This window comes from Salmo salar, chromosome ssa13, assembly GCF_905237065.1.
Source record: "Salmo salar chromosome ssa13, Ssal_v3.1, whole genome shotgun sequence".
Lineage (NCBI taxonomy): Eukaryota > Metazoa > Chordata > Actinopteri > Salmoniformes > Salmonidae > Salmo > Salmo salar.
Window position 1 is genome coordinate 42,514,375 of NC_059454.1, and position 19,832 is coordinate 42,534,206.

Sequence of the window (19,832 nt, forward strand, 5' to 3'; positions counted from 1 at the left end):
GGTGTGATTACTACCTCTGAGGGTTAAGAGCTTGAGTTAGTCACCTCATACAAGTACTTGGGAGTATGGCTAGATGGTACACTGTCCTTCTCTCAGCCCATATCAAAGCTGCAGGTTCAAGTTAAATCTAGACTTGGTTTCCTCTATCGTAATCGCTCCTCTTTCATCACAGCTGCCAAACTAACCCTGATTCAGATGACCATCCTACCCATGCTAGATTACGGAGACATAATTTATAGATCGGCAGGTAAGGGTGCTCTCGAGTGGCTAGGTGTTCTTTACCATTCGGCCATCATATTTGCCACCAATGCTCCTTATAGGACACATCACTGCACTCTATACTCCTCTGTAAACTGGTCATCTCTGTATACCTGTTGCAAGACCCACTGGTTGATGCTTATTTATAAAACCCTCTTAGGCCTCACTCACCCCTATGTGAGATATCTACTGCAGCCCTCATCCTCTACATAAAACACCCGTTCTGCCAGTCACATTCTGTTAAAGGTATCGAAAGCACACACATCCCTGGGTCGCTCCTCTTTTCAGTTCGCTGCAGCTAACGACTGGAACGAGCTGCAAAAAACACTCAAACTGGACAGTTTTATCTCCATCTGTTCATTCAAAGACTCAATCATGGACACTCTTACTGACAGTTGTGACTGCTTTGTGTGATGTATTGTTGTCTCTACTTTCTTGCCCTTTGTGATGTTGTCTGTGCCCAATAATGATTGTACCATGTTTTGTGCTGCTACCATGTTGTTGTTATGTTGTGTTGCTACCATGCTGTGTTGTCATGTGTTGATGCCATGCTATGTTGTTGTCTTAAGTATTTCTTTATGTAGTGTTGTGTTGTCTCTCTTGTCATGATGTGTGTTTTGTCCTATATTTATATATATATATATATATATTTTATTTATATATATATATATTATTATTTTTTTCAATCCCAGCCCCCCGCAGGAGGCCTTTTGGTAGGCCGCCATTGTAAATAAGAATTTGTTCTTAACTGACTTGCCTAGTTAAATAAAAAATAAAATAAAAATGAAGCCATCCATTCTGAGAAGGCTGGGACATTCAGCGACAGAAAGTTCTGCTCTAGACTAGATAGAATGTTTCGCCATTCCAGAATCCATAGGAATTGGGCTTCTAGAATTTCATCATTTGATATCTGATGTGATGATCAGAGACATATTTTTATTTATATCTAAATATATGGCTCTATTGATGATGAAATAGAGGAGCCGACATGCATTAAGGGTATAATTACAGTGCTGGTGAGCTGGTCAATTACATGTGATGACATTCATTGTATATCATGCCTGATATATTGATATATTCTCGCTATACACCAAGTCACTTGGCTCTGTCATATCCTCACATGGTCTCTCCTATCATTGCTATGCAGACGACACACAATTAATCTTCTCCTTTCCCCCTTCTGATAACCAGGCGGCGAATCGCATCTCTGCATGTCTGTCAGACATATCAGTGTGGATGACGGATCACCAGCTCAAGCTGAACCTCGGCAAGACGGAGCTGCTCTTCCTCCTGGGGAAGGACTGCCCGTTCCATGATCTCGCCATCACGGTTGACAACTCCCTTGTGTCCTCCGCCCAGAGTGCTAAGAACCTTGGCGTGATCCTGGACAACACCCTGTCGTTCTCCACTAACATCAAGGCGGTGACCCGATCCTGTAGGTTCATGCTCTACAACATTCGCAGAGTACGACCCTGCCTCACACAGGAAGCGGCGCAGGTCCTAATCCAGGCACTTGTCATCTCCCCGTCTGGATTACTGCAACTCGCTGTTGGCTGGGCTCCCTGCCTGTGCCATTAAACCCCTACAACTCATCCAGAACGCCGCAGCCCGTCTGGTGTTCAACCTTCCCAAGTTCTCTCACGTCACCCCGCTCCTCCGCTCTCTCCACTGGCTTCCAGTTGAAGCTCGCATCCGCTACAAGACCATGGTGATTGCCTACGGAGCTGTGAAGGGAACGGCACCTCCATACCTTCAGGCTCTGATCAGGCCCTACACCCAAACAAGGGCACTGCGTTCATCCACCACTGGCCTGCTGGCCCCCCTACCTCTGAGGAAGCACAGTTCCCGCTCAGCCCAGTCAAAACTGTTCGCTGCTCTGGCACCCCAATGGTGGAACAAGCTCCGTCACGACGCCAGGACAGCGGAGTCAATCACCACCTTCCGGAGACACCTGAAACCCCACCTCTTTAAGGACTACCTAGGATAGGATAAAGTAATCCTTCTAACCCCCCCCCCTTAAAAGATTTAGATGCACTATTGTAAAGTGGTTGTTCCACTGGATATCATAAGGTGAATGCACCATTTTGTAAGTCGCTCTGGATAAGAGCGTCTGCTAAATGACTTAAATGTAATGTAAATGTAATATACTATATCTGGCCCTATATTTTTTTTACATTTTTACATTTTTAGTCATTTAGCAGACGCTCTTATCCAGAGCGACTTACAGTAGTGAATGCATACATTTCATTTCATTTCATACATTATTTTTCTGTGCTGTATATTGCAATACGTTTGACCCTGGCCCAAAGGTATGTATCTCCCGCTGAGTATTTGCTATTTAAACAGTTTAAGTTAAGGTTGAGCCTTGTGTCTTTTGAACACGGGGACTGCTTTGACTCACACAAGGAAGCTGCGGAGGTTTCCTTCTTCAGTTTATTGATTTATTGACATTGATTTTCTTTTTTTCACCATTAGTTTCTCTCGACAGACACCAATAGCATTTTCATAAAGTATATTTTTTGTTTAAAATTACATTTATAATATTTTACTCACATATGTATTTTATTGGTTCCTTTTTTTTGTTATTGCAATAAACAAGAGTAGCCAGTATGAGTTGGGTATTGCTACAATTCGACATACAAACTCTTACTTGTCCCTTCTAACAATGAAATTCAAAAAAATTACTTTATTGGCAAGACACGGTTTCACCAAAGTGTCTCCATCTTTATCTTTCTCTGGATGTTTTCCAAATGGCACCCTATTTCCTATAAAGTGCACTACTTTTGACCAGGGCAGTTCATAGTGAATAGGGTGCCATTTGTGCAGCATTCTCTGCCTCTCGTGATTAATAAGGATGGAATAAGGCTAAGAGCCTACACACAGCTACCAGGACACCTGCTCAGAAAATATGTTCAACAGTTTGACTAATACATGAGGATGTACGTACCATTTGAGGTGACTACGATATAAACATATATGTGAATTTCTACTTCATGGATCTAACAGTGACAGAATCAAACACTTTGAACTGATCGATGGGTCATGGTTGTTAATAATGTTTGATGCTTTGTCAACCTTATATCAGGAAACAATCTATAACGTCTGTGCCTGCGTGGGCGGGTTAAGGTTTGTCTCCTCTATTGTGGTCGGCCACCTTGCCTGGGTTAAGGTTTGTCTCCTGTATCGTGATAGGCCACTTCTGTTCCAGCCATGGCTTCTCTGGTCTCTGATTGGTGGGGAGTGGGGAGAGCAGGTCTCAACACACACAATATTACACAGGGTGCATCTGAAATGGCACCCTATTCCCTATATAGTGCAGTACTTTTGACCAGAGCGCTATGGGCTTAGTGTACTATTTGGGATGCAGACATAATGATACACACCAACATGAACAAGAGCACTACTCCAAGTACACTTTTTAACTTCACTACAAATGAAATCATCTCCACCAAGTCAAGATCAAGTTTAAGATCAGGATTAAGATCAAGTTAACCAAAAGAGCACATTGGTGGATAAACTGACTCAGTCAGCTCTTACATAATGGCATTGATATAATCATATATTCTGTCATATCAGGATTTATTACTCAATACTCAACCTTATTTCTCACACACGAAAATGAAACACAATGCAACAAAAACACAAAAAGTTCAAACTAAATGAAAAAATCTTGTCAGATCAACTTTAATGCCAGTTTGCTACCTGGCATGTATGTACCATTCCCCAAGCAGAGATGGGCTGCTTTCCAATTATCTCTCTTTCACCCATCTCATATTAACAGCCCTTCCCTAAACTGCTTCTTTATTGTCCCTCTTCTGTCCCAAATCGACCTCTAGACCCTTCAACCTATGCACTTGAAAAAAATCTTAAGATGATTAGATACGCAATATGGTAGTAGCACAATCTGGCCGACTGATTGACTAGACGGCATTGTTGTGTCCAATCCGCTGAGATCGCTGCAAGTGCATAGGGTCTAGGGGTCCATTTAGTATTGGGCTTCTCTACTGTACCCCTCTGCAGGCCACCCCCTCTGTGGACGAACATAAAAGGCCTATTATCAGGTACATTTCCCATTCATAGGACCAGGAGTTTTACACTGACTATGTGACTCGACCATGTGACCTGAACAGGACAAAATGCATTTAAGCACATCTAGGACCCAGAGTTCACTGTACATTACCTTGTAGTGTACAACACATTGTTTACGCTTAATAACAACAAGTTAACTCTCCGATCAAAGGTAAGACATTAGAACACATTGCTTCTCGCTGGAAGGGCAGTGTACATCTCCGTTTGGGTGGTGTTCATTAGGGCACTTTTTGCAACAGAAAACGAACGCAGGCGTTTCTTATTGGACGACTTCAGGTAGTATCACCCTGTTCAGCTCTGTTTCGGCTAGTTTTCCTCAGTTTTGTGGCCGTCGTGAACACGGCCCAGTGCTATAGCAGTGTTCAGCAGGGCAGGCTTCTCTTCGTCTAATTCTCAGTTCTGTTAGCCTGCTGTAGGTGGACAGCACAGTCTCAGTCTCTGCATCCGGTATCTTACCAACTCCTAAATATTCCATCCTTCTCACTTCCACCCGTCTCCAACCATTCCCTCATAAATAGAATTTTTGTATTTTTTTATTTATTATTATTTGCACATCACTATAATTGTGTAGGTAACTATGAAAATGAACCAACCATCCCAAAATACAACAGAACAAAACATTGATCACTCATGGTAAAATAATACACCTAGCATTGCATGGCTTTCCGTTTAAAGACAGGAAGGTGTGGATGTCAAAAATAAAGAGGGCTGGGCAGGGTTTCCCAGGCCTGTCCTAAATACACTATGTGTGACCTTGCTGTGCTAGTGCTCTGGGGTGGTTGTCACTTAAGTTCAGTGTCTTCTCTCTCTCTCTCTCTCTCTCTCTCTCTCTCTCTCTCTCTCTCTCTCTCTCTCTCTCTCTCTCTCTCTCGCTCCAACTCGCTGTGCCGCTCTCGCGCTTTGTCTCTCTCGGGGGATCTGGTAGAGATCGTTTGGGAGTTCGCGGTCCCCTTGTTGCCCTTATGTAGCCTTAAACCAACCCTCCGGGGATGAGGGGGGGTCGATCCAGGTCGATCCAGTGATGCATAAGAGAAGACCCTGACCCTTCCGGATCCCAGAACTACAGGCCCCACACAGAGAGAAGGACAGAGAGACATACAGGGAGATACTCTACGTAGAGATACTGTACACTGGTCACACCACCAACACTGTATGGAGTTCATATGGGGGTGGGGGGGGTTGCATAGGTGGATGGAATCCGGAATCCTGTGCTTTATCGCAGATACACAAATCATTCTCTCCACACGCTCTCAGGGACACACACAAACACACACAAGAACAGACTCTCATGTGGTTGTACTTTGAGGACTAAGACTCACATTAAGGTCTCAATGAGTAGTAGATGCTGCAATACCAGTCAGAGTATATGGCAAGGTTCCAGGTTACTGTGTTAAAGGGGCAGTATGAACCAATGCATGCCTCCTCTGCCCTAGCTCCTCTCTCTCTCTGTTCTCGCGCTCTCCTATCCGGTGGAGAGGTTTAGCTGTGATCGTTATAGTGGTTGACACACTTCCCCCCCCCCGCAGCCATCTTTGTTGTTACAATCTATTTTCAAACGCCAGCGTGTCTCCGCCTCCTCCACAGTGCCCCTGGGTCCAGATATCCAGTGACCCACGCTGGTCGTCCTCTCACCTAGTCCTACCACAAGTACCCTAGAGTCCTGTTCCCTTCTCCTCTCTTACCCCGCTCTCCTTTCTCTCCCCCATAATCCCCCTACACTCTGTCCCCATAGGAGAACCCTTTTTGGTTCGAGAGGAACTCTTTTGGGTTCCGTGTAGAACCCTCTGTGGAAAGTGTTCTACGTGCAACCAAAAAGGGTTCTTCAAAGAGTTCTCCTACAGGGACAGCCAAAGAACCGTTTTAGGTTCTAGATAGCACCTTTTTTCACAAATCCCCTTACAGTCCTGTTCTCTTCTCCTCTGCCCCACCACCACACTTCACACATCAAGACGTGACCATCACAATCCTGTTGTCACCCACGGTAATACTCTAACAAGGACCTATAGGTCCACCAATAGGAAGAGAACCTAGGGGTCACCCACAATGAGGAACAAGGTTGCCTGTTTCGTTTGTGCCCCCGAGAGCGGGAGGAGAAATTTACAGTATTGTGGAATATTGCTATACTTATACATGGCTACACACGTTTATAATAGCGAAGAAGACCACTGAAAAGCAGCTAGCCTACTGTACTGGCATACTATAGTAACAATATTCTCTTGGTTTGGAGGTGCATAGGAGGAGGTGGAGGTGAATAGTACATTAAGTACACGTTAGACCAGAATGATGAGGAAACCATACATACTCGTAGTGTGGCCCAGCACACACTGCACTGGAATAGTTAGCTGCAGTGGAGGGTGTGTGTGTGTGTGTGTGTGTGTGTGTGTGTGTGTGTGTGTGTGTGTGTGTGTGTGTGTGTGTGTGTGTGTGTGTGTGTGTGTGTGTGTGTGTGTGTGCGATCAGTCTCATCAGTTTGTTCTATCGCTATATGCAGTGATGGAGCTCACAGTGTGTGGGGGAGAGGGAGGTGGGGAGGTGAGAGATGAACAGGGGAGTCTATCCAATGCATACTGTGTATCGCTCCTCCTATCGCTCGTTCTCTCTCCATCAGTCTATCACTCGCAGTCACAAGTCTATGAGATGGAGGGAGAGTTTCAGGACAGAGTGCCCTCTTCCCTTTCTTTTCTACTCCTCTAGATGTTTTTTTACGTTTGATTTGTTCACCGATGATTTGTTTAACTTATCAATTGCTGTTTGTCGTTTTATGTTGATTATTTCTTCACAGTGTGCTTTTGGAGTGGCTGCTCCTGACTGGCCGAGGTGGAGGGGGGTGGAGTCAGTAAGGAGAGAAGAGGATTGGCCCGTGGGAGGTACGCATGGGTCCGGGGGCGGGTCTTAAGATGGCGTGGCTGAGAGGCGGGCCCTGTAATAGGTGGTGGTGGTGGTGATGCGAGGGGTGGTGGACGGAAGACGCTGCGGCGCGAAGCTGAGCCAATTGGTGGTTTGAGGAAGCGGCGGCCGCCATCGCCGCGGCAACCGCCAGGGGACTGGGCAAGAGCCCAGCGCCCAAACATTTGGAGAGATCCTTAGAGAAGGTCAGAGAGGACTGAGGGGAGAGAGAGGCAGAGAGCGAGGGAGAAAGAGAGGGAGGGAGAGACGGATACAATGTTTAGTGGCAGAAGGTGAACACAAGGGATTCAGGGGAACAAATATAGAAATTCCATTTCAGTTTGAACCTCTTTGATCTTATAACACAGAGGTTTCTAATCAAACTATGTTTCCAGCAAGCTACAAAATGGATCTTCAGCGCTTTGGTAAGGAATCTACTCAGAGGAGGCTGCTGGGAGGAGCTGTAGGAGAATGGGCTCATTGTAATGGCTGGAATGGAATTAATGGAACGGAGACAAACACGTTGTCTTTATTTGTTTGGTACCATTCAATTGATTCCATTCCAGCCATTACAATGAGCCCGTCCTCCTACATCTCCTCCCAGCAGCCTCCTCTGAATCTACTTTACCATTAAGTACTGACTACTCAGGAGACAGCCAAACCTCCTCTTGTTAATTAACTGTGTGCGTGTTTGAGATAGACAACATTGCAGTTTGAACTTTACACAATCACTGATCTACCAACCCCTTCGCGTCCCAAATTACTACCCAGCCTTGATCAGGCTGATCCAGTCAAACGCGCTGATTGATAATCTGATCTAGCCCTGGCACGATAGTGGTCGTAGAGGTGAAAAGTTACCGTGAGGTCAGCTCCCCTGTGCTTCTTGTGTCGGCTGAGGAGTGGGTTGGGTTTCCCTGCCACTCCGTCCCGGTGCCTTCGACTAGATATGTGCTGCAGAGCGAGAGAGCGAGAGAGAAAGAGAGAGGGAGAGAGAGAGAGAGATTAGGAGAGAGAGAGAGAGAGAGAGAGAGAGAGAGAGAGAGAGAGAGAGAGAGAGAGAGAGAGAAAGACAGGGTGCAGTGTTAGACAGCAGCCAGACAGACAGACAGGTAGGGTTGAACTCTGACCTCTTGAATTCTCTAACAGCCGGTCCCAATCTACTCCTTAACTCCCTAACCCTTCAACGTTTGCCGATCTGAATAGGTATAATCAGGGTAATGGTGGAGCTTACAAGGAAGCGTTTAGCGAATTTGAACTGACTGAGCTCTGGACTAAGGAGCCTAACTGCAATATATAAGGTACAAATGATAGGTAAACAAAACCAGTATTCTCTAGTTAGTTGATTAAGAAAAAGATGCAGTATGATGTGCCCCCCTTTCTTTCCATCTCTCTCACCTGCTTGAGCTGCAGTTCGGAGTTGACCCGCACGTTGCAAATCTCACAGTGGAAGGTGCGTTCCTGAGTGTTGGGGTCCAGCGGCCCCCCTCCCAGCTCCCCCGGGAGTTTGGGGCCCAGTCGAGGGTACGCCTTAATGGGACCCAGCCCACTGCGAGCCTCCAGGATAGTTTTGTGTTTGGTACCTACACACACACACACACACACACACACACACACACACACACACACACACACACACGTATTCTTTAATTGACTTAAAGAAAATGGTGTCTAACAATCCCATAAATGATTGGTCAAGACACAAAAATGCGTTTTTAGTTCAGGATGACATCACCCCCAAAACACTAACATGTACGCTATGCTGAACTCTTATATGGCTCATGCTAACCCCATCTCAATTGCCAGAGCTCGTCACCCATGTATATCTGGAATCCTTCATACCACAGAACAGCATATGGTGAAGGAGAATATGACAACGAGAGAGCCAGCCTAATGCACTCTCTGGAACGTATGTCATCATCTCTAACCCAGCACACGTTCAGTTAGTGGAATGGGACTGGGAGGTGTAGTGTAATATATTCGCCACTAGAGGCCCACAGTGATAAGGTAACGCTGTCGTCGACAGAAGGGTTAGTGACGGAAGTAACATAAGATGGTGTTTTTCAGGATCTCTGCATTGTTAGCATTGACGTTGGCACCGAACGGAAACACATCTTTAGATCTCTCTGTTCTCTTAGGGTAGCTAATTCAATGTTCTGGGTTAGGGTTAGCTTGACTGAGAGGTCATATGGGTGGTTGTAATAATGTCTTACAGGGGTCAAATGTCTAGAACAGCATCTATAAATTGAAGTCGACTCGTGCGTAGCCAGGTCAACTGCATTTGGTCTTGAAAGAATGGAAGAGCTGCCTCTCATGAGCAGAAATATGAGTGTTCACATTTTTTGAATGGTTAGGATTACACAGACAGACAGCACTGACGACGTTGTGCCAGAATAGTTCCTATAATTAATTGCATGTTCTGCTCTTGGCTGAAAAATTCCAGTCATGTCCTACCCTCTGCCGCCCCTGCCCCTGCCTCCACTCCTTCCTCCCCCGCTGTCCTCCCCCCTCCTCTCCCAATCCCAAACCCCCAAGCAGTCTGGTTGCACTCTGTCTGACTGAGAGGTTTAAGTGCGTCCCAAATGGCACCCTATTCCCTATGGGCCCTGGTCAAAAGTATAGCACTATATAAGGGAAAGGATGCCATTTGGGGCGCAGCCTTTAACTTGTTCTACCAAATCTTTGAGCTTTGAGAAGTGAGTTAGAGGTTACAGCAGGAGAACATGGGGAGTGGGGGAGGTCGGGGAGGAGGAGCGATGACTGGAATGACTGATTTCACGTGTGGACAAAAAAAGTACACTTTTGTTACTGCCTTTGTTCTATTCTGGGCCGACAATGGACGAACCCCCTCGGGGTGTTTTTCACTTGTGCTCTGCGAGTCGAGCTCGACTCATGTTTACAATTAACTAAAGCACTACGCAAACAGACAGGAGAAGTTTCTAAACATGAAAATAGACAAAAACACAGAAAGGAAACCATTGTATAAACGTATGATTACGGTTGAATACACATCCATCCATAACCTTGATCTCTCCTCTCTGTATGTAATGTCCGTCGCACCGCTAGCCACACAGTCTGTCTCTCTGTCTGTGCAACAAGTCTTTTTTATTTTGGACTCTGTAACGTTTGAGTATTATTTGTGTTGATTTGTGTGTTGATTTGGGTTGTTATTCTGCCCAGATTGAACTGCAGCCACTGTCGCTGTCACACACACGTCTGAGTGTCTACGTTTATCTCTGATTGTTTCATATCTGTAGCGTAAATGATCTCTGTGGGAGTTTGCATGTACGTACTTAATTAGTGCTTGAGTGCACATGCATACTATAAGAAGAGATGAGAGGGAGCCCTCTGTTACACGATCAGCTAGCAGCTAGCAATCTTATCTTATTCTTATCTTATATTATTGACACCTGAAACCCCACCTCTTTAAGGAATACCTAGGATAGGATAAAGTAATCCTTCTAACCCCCCCTTAAAAGATTTAGATGCACTATTGTAAAGTGGTTGTTCCACTGGATATTATAAGGTGAATGCACCAATTTGTAAGTCGCTCTGGATAAGAGCGTCTGCTAAATGACTTAAATGTAAATGTAAATGTAATTCCTTCATCTCTGTGTCCTGCCCCTGGGGCTCAATCAAACATCTATTACAAAAAGCCTTCCGGAGGTTACTCTAATGATATCAGTGATTCTTTTTCCATTGGTGGACACTTAATCTACATTAAGCTGTTCATTGATGTGTATTATCATGTCTGGCTGGCTGGTAGTCCAAGGCTATTCTCATTCCCTTAACAACACTGCCTTACTGCTGTGGCGTGGTAATGGGGATATGTAGGGACTGGTGTGTGTGTGTGTGTGTGTGTGTGTGTGTGTGTGTGTGTGTGTGTGTGCGTGCGTGCATGTGTGACATGAATCAGAACACCGAGGGAGTGAGGGCAAGTTAACTGCTTCCCCGGTTAAAAACAAAGCCACTGAGACTGAGTGGAAGGTTGAGGCCGAATGGAGTTGAGAGGAAACAAATACTATTTGAACCCAGGTCTGGCCTCATAACAGCTCTGTGGTTTTACAAGCTTAAAGAAACTCCTCCAGTGGTGGAGCATTAAGAGGGCCTCATCTACCAGCATTAACAGGACTTTCTCGGCTTCCTATTCAGGCTGAATGCCTGGGGCAACAGAGACCAGCTTTCTCCTGCATCCGCTTACAATATCACAAGGTACATCATGAATGTTTGAGTGGGAGACTCAATAACTTTATAGAATTATTATCAAGGCGTTATTTGTACTGTAACTGGACCGTGTAGGCTACGCTGGCTGGGTGATAGAGGACGTGTAGAAACAGGAAGGAAGAGAGGAGAAATATGCTACTCGGGGCATGTTGGATCAGACACTACAGTAAAACCATTTTGGGAAGGAAGCTTGTGGTTGAAAAGGTTATGCTTAGCTGGAGTCTAGCACCTTTGATTTATTTGGTCATCAAGATACTTTTGTTATAGAAGCACCCTCATCTGTGTTTGAACTTGAAACTCTTACCCCTTTTGGGTTTTATTTTCCCTAAGTGCGGGATAAAATGAAAATGGTGGTGTTGATGAGGGTGACGCAGGCCAAGCAGATGGGTAGAGGAGAGCCGTTCTGAGTTGAAATCTTTTATTTTTTCATCTGGCACTCCACACAGGCTAAATCTCAAGCTCTCAAAGTATTTGAAAGAAAACAAACACTATATTAGCCCAGGTCTGTTGGTAAGGAATTCGCCATTAAGTACTGACTATTCAGAGGACTGCCACGTGTCCTCTCCGAGATTAGTAACCTGAAGATGGTCACTATCCATACGTACATTTACGTACCTTTGTTGTGAGCCTCCAGCTGTGAAAGGGAGTTGACGGCTACTTTGCAGAGTGAGCAGTAGAGGAGTTTCTTAGCTTTGTCCTCTTCTGTCTCTGGGCCGGCCGGGGCCCCGGGAGCAACAGGGGCCACTGGACCACCATTCTGGTCTGGGTTGGTGGTGCCAAAAGCCAGGGGAGAGTCAGAGGATTGGGGGAGCAGAGGAGGAGGGGTGAGGGTGGGGGAGGTCAGCATGGGACACACAGAGGGGGCAAGGGGGGAGTCGGTGGTGGGAGAGGTGGAGAGGGGAGGCAGGGGGTGTAGGGGCCCAGGCAGGGCCAGCAGAGGTCCCCCATTAAACTGTGATGGCAGAGGGCGCGGTTCGTCTATAAAAAGGAAACACAAGGGAAATCATTGTCAAATAAAATGCAGTGTTAACAAAACAAAAATAGAGTAAAGCATGTAACTGAAACTATAACGTGTTTACAATAGACTTCGACGATGCTGTTCAAGTGTGTATGAGGTGAAGCAAATTCAAGTGTTTTCTTTTAACGTATAACCAAACACATCCCAACCCAAGCCAGAGGCCACTTCAACTACAACCCACTGGCTGGTTCAAAGATCACACAAACCCCATTTTATCTCACTAAAGTAAAGGATTCCAAAAGAAAAACACTGGCTTGCCATAGGGAAGTATTTTAGTATTCAGTACGACCTTATAATTGTGAACGGTTCCTTCCTTTTAATCTGTACTACAGCAATAACCCATAGGGAGGATTTGACCAAGCAGGCTGGGAACCCGGGACAGAACCAACTATGTATATATACTAGTATATATACTAGTATATAAACACATGGCATATACAATATATAGTGAATATATGAATATCTGGAGACAGAACAGAAACCAAAATGTTTGGTCTTCTGAGGTGTCCGAGTTTTCCTCTCCTCTCAGTGATGTGTTATGCTTCCCAAATGGCACCCTATTCACTTTCTAGTGCACTACTATTGGCCAGGGCCCGTAGGGCACTCACCTCTGGTCTCATCTTATTAAAATGGTTCGGAGGAAAGAAGAGGAGAAAGAAATGGGAAACAGATACTCCCTTGGCAGTGGATTGATGTTTTTTCACCTGTTATTGTTGGCTGAGAATGAGACGGAGCAGGGGGAAAGTGGCACAAGTGTGTTTTGAAAAGGGGTTCCATGCTCTCTCTCTCTCTCTCTCTCTCTCTCTCTCTCTCTCTCTCTCTCTCTCTCTCTCTCTCTCTCTCTCTCTCTCTCTCTCTCTCTCTCTCTCTCTCTCTCTCTCTCTCTCTCTCTCTCTCTCTCTCTCTCTCTCTCTCCCTCCCTCCCTCCCTCCCTCCCTCTCCCACACATGTACAGCTAGTACACATGCTTCTGGCCAGCCACTCCCATGCTGCAATGCCTCTGGTATTCACCCGACAAGGCACTTGATGGTGTTCCATAAAGACCCCCTAACTTTGGGTGGGTGGGGTGCAATTCAGAGTTCTGCCCTCCGCCCCACAGGCCCCCCTCAGTTGGGACACGGACGGGACAGAAAGCCCTGCGGGATTATCGGACTTAAAGGGGCTAGAGTGGACTATTTTGGGGAAGAACACAAATATTGACTTTAACTGCTCAATTTCCTTTTCAGGATTACTCATCCTCCTCCTCCTCAACAAGCTCTCACAGTCTCACTGTAGAATTAGACGCTTATCCACGTTTCTCCAAACGTTTTTTTTGCCACCGAGGGTTGTTCCTGCTGCTCTGTATAGTAGCCATCTTTGAATGGATTTCCGATGTCTTCAAATCAAAATCAAATCAAATTTTATTGTGTAGCGAAGTGCTTGTGTTCCCAGCTCCAACAATGCAGTAGTGTCTAACAATTCACAACAATACACACAAATCTAAAAGTAAAAGAATGGAATTAAGAAATATATAAATATTAGGACGAGCAATGTCGGAGTGGCATTGGACATGTCGGAGTGGCATTGGACATGTCGGAGTGGCATTGGACATGTCGGAGTGACATTGGACATGTCGGAGTGGCATTGGACATCAGGACATGGATAGACGTCCAATTTCGAAGTCAATCTTGAACAAAAAGCGTGGCTGCATCAAAGAGCTGGGTGATGGGTGTGTCAGGGGTGTGTGGGGCGATGGGTGAGTGGTGTTTACGGCTGGGAGGAGAGGGTTCACACAAAAAAATTATAATAATACAAATAATGTTTTGTTGTCACATAAATAGGTGCAGTGAAATGTGTTGTTTTACAGGGTCCGCCATAGTAGTACTGCACCCCTGGAGCAAATGAGAGTTAAGTGCCTTGCTCAAGGGCACCTCGACCGATTTTTGACCTTGTCGGCTCGGGTATTAAAACTAGCGACCTTTGGATTACTGGCCCAACGCTCTAACCGCTAGCAACATTAGAGCAGAGGAAGGAGAGAGGGTGTCATCGTAAAGCTAAACTTTACCCTATAACATTTTTCTAGAAAATGACAACATGTAAAACAAGCGCGTGCACACTCACACACAAGCGCCCACACACATGTGCCTACACATATGTGCATACACAGGCTCTTAAACACACTCCTTGCACCCTCTTCTGTCAGATCTCTCGCACCGACACACACACACACACACACACACACACACACACACACACACACACACACACACACACACACACACACACACACACACACACACACACACACACACACACACACACACACACACACACACCATCACAGTACGTCAGCACGCCGATGGAAGAGCGCTGGCCTCCGACCATGCCTCATGGAATAGTATTGAAGTTAAACCCATAGCGTCCTGCATGTGGTTTATGTTAGGCTAAAGAGAGAAGGAGGGAGAAGGAGTGAGGAGGGGATGAGAGATCGTAATAGGGGATTTCATGATCCTCTATGGGCTGGAGGAGAGCTATGCTGTTAAGAACTTTCATTTCAATGCATCATTTCAATATGCTTCCTGCTTATTCACCACAGTCACTCCTACGGTTGGTTCCCCCCTGAAACTGAGTTCAACTCGGTCTCAGCATTCGGTATGTTTCAGAATACATTCCCATTGATTTATGCAACCTAAATGTATATAATGCAACGGATTCCACTAGTGCTTTTAACATGAATGTCTTTGTTTATGCATTGCAATACCCATGTATTTGTGTCTTTGATTGCCCTTTGGGTATTGAATTTGATTCCTATGGTTTCCCCCGTCAAACTCAGCTCAGCTTTTCATGTTTCAAACATGTTTCAGCAGCATTGATTCCCAGCCTCCAGAAAAAAGAATCGGATCCTCAATTGATCAGGCTTTTCCCAATTACAGATGGATAACTCCAATTACAGATGGATAACTCCAATTACAGATGGATAACTCCAATTACAGACGGATAACTCCAATTACAGATGGATAACTCCAATTACAGACGGATAACTCCAATTACAGATGGATAACTCCAATTACAGATGGATAACTCCAATTACAGATGGATAACTCCAATTACAGACGGATAACTCCAATTACAGACGGATAACTCCAATTACAGACGGATAACTCCAATTACAGATGGATAACTCCAATTACAGATGGATAACTCCAATTACAGATGGATAACTCCAATTACAGACGGATAACTCCAATTACAGATGGATAACTCCAATTACAGATGGATAACTCCAATTACAGATGGATAACTCCAATTACAGATGGATAACTCCAATTACAGACGGATAACTCCAATTACAGATGGATAACTCCAATTTAAAAGGCCAGTAGAGAAAATAACACAGGTGCACACGAGCGCACACGCACCCACACACACAACCACATACACACGCACCCACATACACACACACCAACTACAAACTACAACCAGATGCCTTAAAGTTCTCCTTAGTATATTAATGCTGTTATTCAGCACGACGATTAAAGAGTGAGGATGGTGTGGGCTAGACAGCTGAGACCACGAGGGAAGGTTAATCAGATAGGCATCCATTCTCCTCTGGTGCGTTAGAAGATACCAGACGTGTACAATCAATCCACCCTGTAGCTGGCTCTCTATATGGGAATACAGACAGGAATGGAAGAAAGAGAGGGAGTATTGGCCAATAGCTGGATAAAAGACAAGATAAGAAGTGATAGGGAAAGAGGAAGTAGGGCTAGAGATGGCTTATGTTAAGGGAAATAAAACATGTATATCTGCCTTGTTTTTTTTCTTATTTAAAAAAAATATGTAACCTTTGTTTAAAGGTCATTACAATTTAATGCGGAGGGAGAACCAAAGAGATGTGTTTTCAATAACATAGTAAAAGTTGCTCAAGGAGGACTACTGCCTCATTCAAAAATGCTTTTAAAACCATGTATTAAACTAGCTCCATTGTCCTGGAAGGATAAAACAAATTAATAAATGTTCACTAACGATAACTTCGATACATATGAGCCAAAACACTAGACAAAAAGCATACCAATACCACATTTGTTTTTCATATAAATAAATAAAGCATCAAATGTTAGTTACAAACTCAGAGAAAGTAGCTAATGAAATAAAACATTTGATCTCTTTGGTAGCTACAGTACACTGTTTGAACACATGAGCATAGTGCTGGCTAGTTATGGTACTGCCAGTAACCAGGTGGGTGTGCTGGGATAAGGTGCACCCCCCTTCGAGTGGTCAGGTGTTATGTTCACAGGAGGCGATAAGGGACCTGTGTACAGGGTCAGAGGTCGGGTGTACCCCTTGTGTGTGGTTCCCCTCCAGCCCTCTCCTCTCTGGCTGTGTTACAGGAGTCCATGCTCAGAGTCCATGCCCCGACGAATTGAGGCTACTCTGAGGGCAAAAGGGAGTGAGGGAGGGTAGGGCTCCAATGCTTCCCACAATTGTGTCAAGTTGGCTGGATGTCCTTTGGCTGGTGGACCATTCCTGATACACACGGCAGACTGTTGAGTATGGGGAGGAAGGTGCTCCTAATGCTTGCTATACTTCGTGTATATCATTCATTTATAAGTCCAAAAATGGATGTAGCAACTAAGGATTCTAGCGTTAATGATTAATGAATGGAGAAACCCAACACTGTTCTAACGAGCACTCAGCGTCATGTATAATGCAGCATGGTGCCTTCTCCTCTCCTCCTGGACTCCGTATTAACTATGACTCAGATACGCACGCAGGCTCCCAAGCGTCACTCTGCCTGGGTGGAAGGGCTGTCGACTTACACTAGCGAATAAATATTTATGCTGTAGGGGGGGTAAAAGTTATAGACTACAGTTCAACTCTTCCGATTTACAACCAACATCAGATTAGGATATTGCAATGATTGGTAGCCGTCTATAGTTTATGTGAGTAGTGTATGAGATCCAGATCAACTTCCTGTTATTCAACACTACTCTATAGTATGCATGCAGTAACTATAGCCCCCAAATGAAAGTCATCTCTTTAAATAAGCTTGGGTGTGTGGACTAAGCACACTTTAACCACACTGGGCGCAGCTTGGCGGGTGGCTTTACTAGGGCCCACATTAGAGAGGGCGGGAGGGGTGTCAGAGGAGGGTGAGGTGAAGAAGGAGGAGGAGAAGAAGGAGGTGGATGAGAAAGAGGAGTAGGAGCAAGAGGAGAAGGAGGAAGAAGGAGGAGGAGGAGAGCCACGGCTGCTCTCTCTTTATAAACAGCTAGCCTTGGCCTCTACCACTGACCACAACTCAACCCCAGGCTTTTCCTTCACAGTCCCCCAAGGGCCAGTAACTGATCTCAGTACAGTACAGTAACAACAAGCCCATATAATCCATCTCACAAACAAATATCTCAACTGGAATGTGTATTATTAGCACACTTCCATGAAATTCTCAGAGAAGATATTCAACCTTCAACAATATATTATATATTTCAATAGAACAAATTGCACATTCATTGATAACTGAGGTTCAATAGTCATATCTCAAAGTCCCAGTAGAGGAAATAGAACTGTAACGTCTGAAAAACAGACCAAACGAACAGACTTTACACAGTAAAACAATCTGCATCGACCATCACATGGAACTGTAACGTCTGAAAATCAGACCAAACGAACAGACTTTACACAGTAAAACAATCTGCATCGACCATCACATGGAACTGTAACGTCTGAAAAACAGACCAAACAAACAGACTTTACACAGTAAAACAATCTGTGTCGATCATCACACAGAACTGCATGGTAGTAGCCAAGTTCTGCTCAAGCATGAGAATTATTTTCCTCTCCTCTCACCCTCCCTGACCACAGCCCACAGTGTCTGTGTGTGTGTTTTCACACGAGTGCATGTGTGTGTATTTGTACGTGCCTATGTGTGTGTGTGTGTGTGTGTCTTTGCGTAGCATGTGTGTATGTTATCCTATGGACCCCACAAAGTGAACCACAGTGACCGCCCAGCTAGACCCACCCACCCATTCTCCATCCTCCAGACAGGGCCCCTCCAACTGCAACATACCCCAGCTGGGACCACAGCTGCTGGCCCTCACAGGCCCTGGATGTCCCCCTCCATGGAACTGATGTTGTGAAACTGGTATTGTGAGACACTGAGTGCACTGGGATACACACATGCACACACAATCGTAGCTAGGGAGAGAGAGAGAGAGACACACACACACACACACTCACTGACATTCAGGGAGATGGCTGGGCTTCCAGGGTCAAGAAAGAGTCTTGGATGGAAAAATGCATTCTTTCACATGTATCTGCTTTCACATTTAGATCATGGTAGGCTTGTTTTGGCTCTGCTTCCCTCTGGAATTCTCTCAGAGCCTCGTTAATTGAGGCTGGAGTGGAGTTGGACGCTGAAACCTCTGTGACTGCAAGGCTGTAGGCTATATAGACGGTCAGACTGGCCTCTTAAGACCTTGTTGCAGTATTGTGCTGACCCGCAGTTCTAGAAACCATGGTGGGTGCATAACCAGGCCAGATCAGTACAGCCTGGTTTGGTTTTAGTCCCCTTTAGAGCTATGTGGTCAGTGGAAACCTAGCCACAAGAGAGAGAAATAAACACCCATTAGACCCCTTCAGAATGTCCAGTCCTTCCGTCATGACACCATATGATGTCTCATGGTCCTAGTGGTGGGTTAAAGTCACAAGAGAGATATGAAAACACCCCTTGGGATGAAGAAAGGCAGCCACATCAGAATGTTAAGCCCATCACTCTCAATTAGGAGTTCTGATATGACTGGGCTGAGGGCCGTGTCACTGAAGGACTGCAGGCTACAGATCACCCCGTGAGGCAGAGAGACGGCCAGTCTGCCCTCATAAACATGTTTCACTATTGTGGCGACCCAGACTGTTGGCTGAGATATTTCATTTTCACATTGTCCTTTCAAGTATGGTGGAATGTGTATGCAGGCCAGTCCAGTACAGCTCAGTTTGGCTCGGCTCCGTTTGACTCAGTAGAGTGGAAACAAAGCCACAAGAAAGATATGAAACAAGCTAAGGAAGAAGAAAGGCAGAGCCCTTCAGTTAGGAGTTATAACACCGTATGATGCCTGTTGGTCCCTGTCCTTTATCAGTTTCTATGTTATTGTTTCAGCTTTGTTTAATGACACCTTCTCTGTGTTTCCCTGAGGAAATAATGGTCAGTACAACCTTTTTCAAATGCCAACACCAGATTCAGAATATGCCCCAGTTATTTCATTACGAAGTGTTTGATTCAGGGAGGGACGGAGATGGACAGAGTGAGGGAATGGAAAGTCCCGGGTGGAGAGAGAGAGATGGGCAGAGACTGAGGCCGAAAGAGAGAGAGGAGTATTTACATTTG

The 19,832-nt window shown here is 45.2% G+C and overlaps 1 protein-coding gene across 7 annotated transcripts in view; it reads right to left on the minus strand.

Annotated features, from left to right (window-relative positions):
* Window positions 1–2,673: 2,673 nt before the first annotated feature.
* znf385a (zinc finger protein 385A) overlaps window positions 2,674–19,832 on the minus strand; it is a 97,695-nt gene continuing 80,536 nt past the window's right edge. For all 7 annotated transcript variants that reach the window (XM_014135854.2, XM_014135851.2, XM_014135852.2 and 4 more), the window contains 4 exons: window positions 12,070–12,432; window positions 8,629–8,813; window positions 8,092–8,184; window positions 2,674–7,450 (listed from right to left, as the gene is read on the minus strand). In XM_014135854.2, coding sequence (XP_013991329.1) covers window positions 7,181–7,450; window positions 8,092–8,184; window positions 8,629–8,813; window positions 12,070–12,432 — 911 coding nt within the window. In that variant the 3' untranslated portion in view covers window positions 2,674–7,180. The remainder of the gene's footprint in view (window positions 7,451–8,091; window positions 8,185–8,628; window positions 8,814–12,069; window positions 12,433–19,832) is intronic.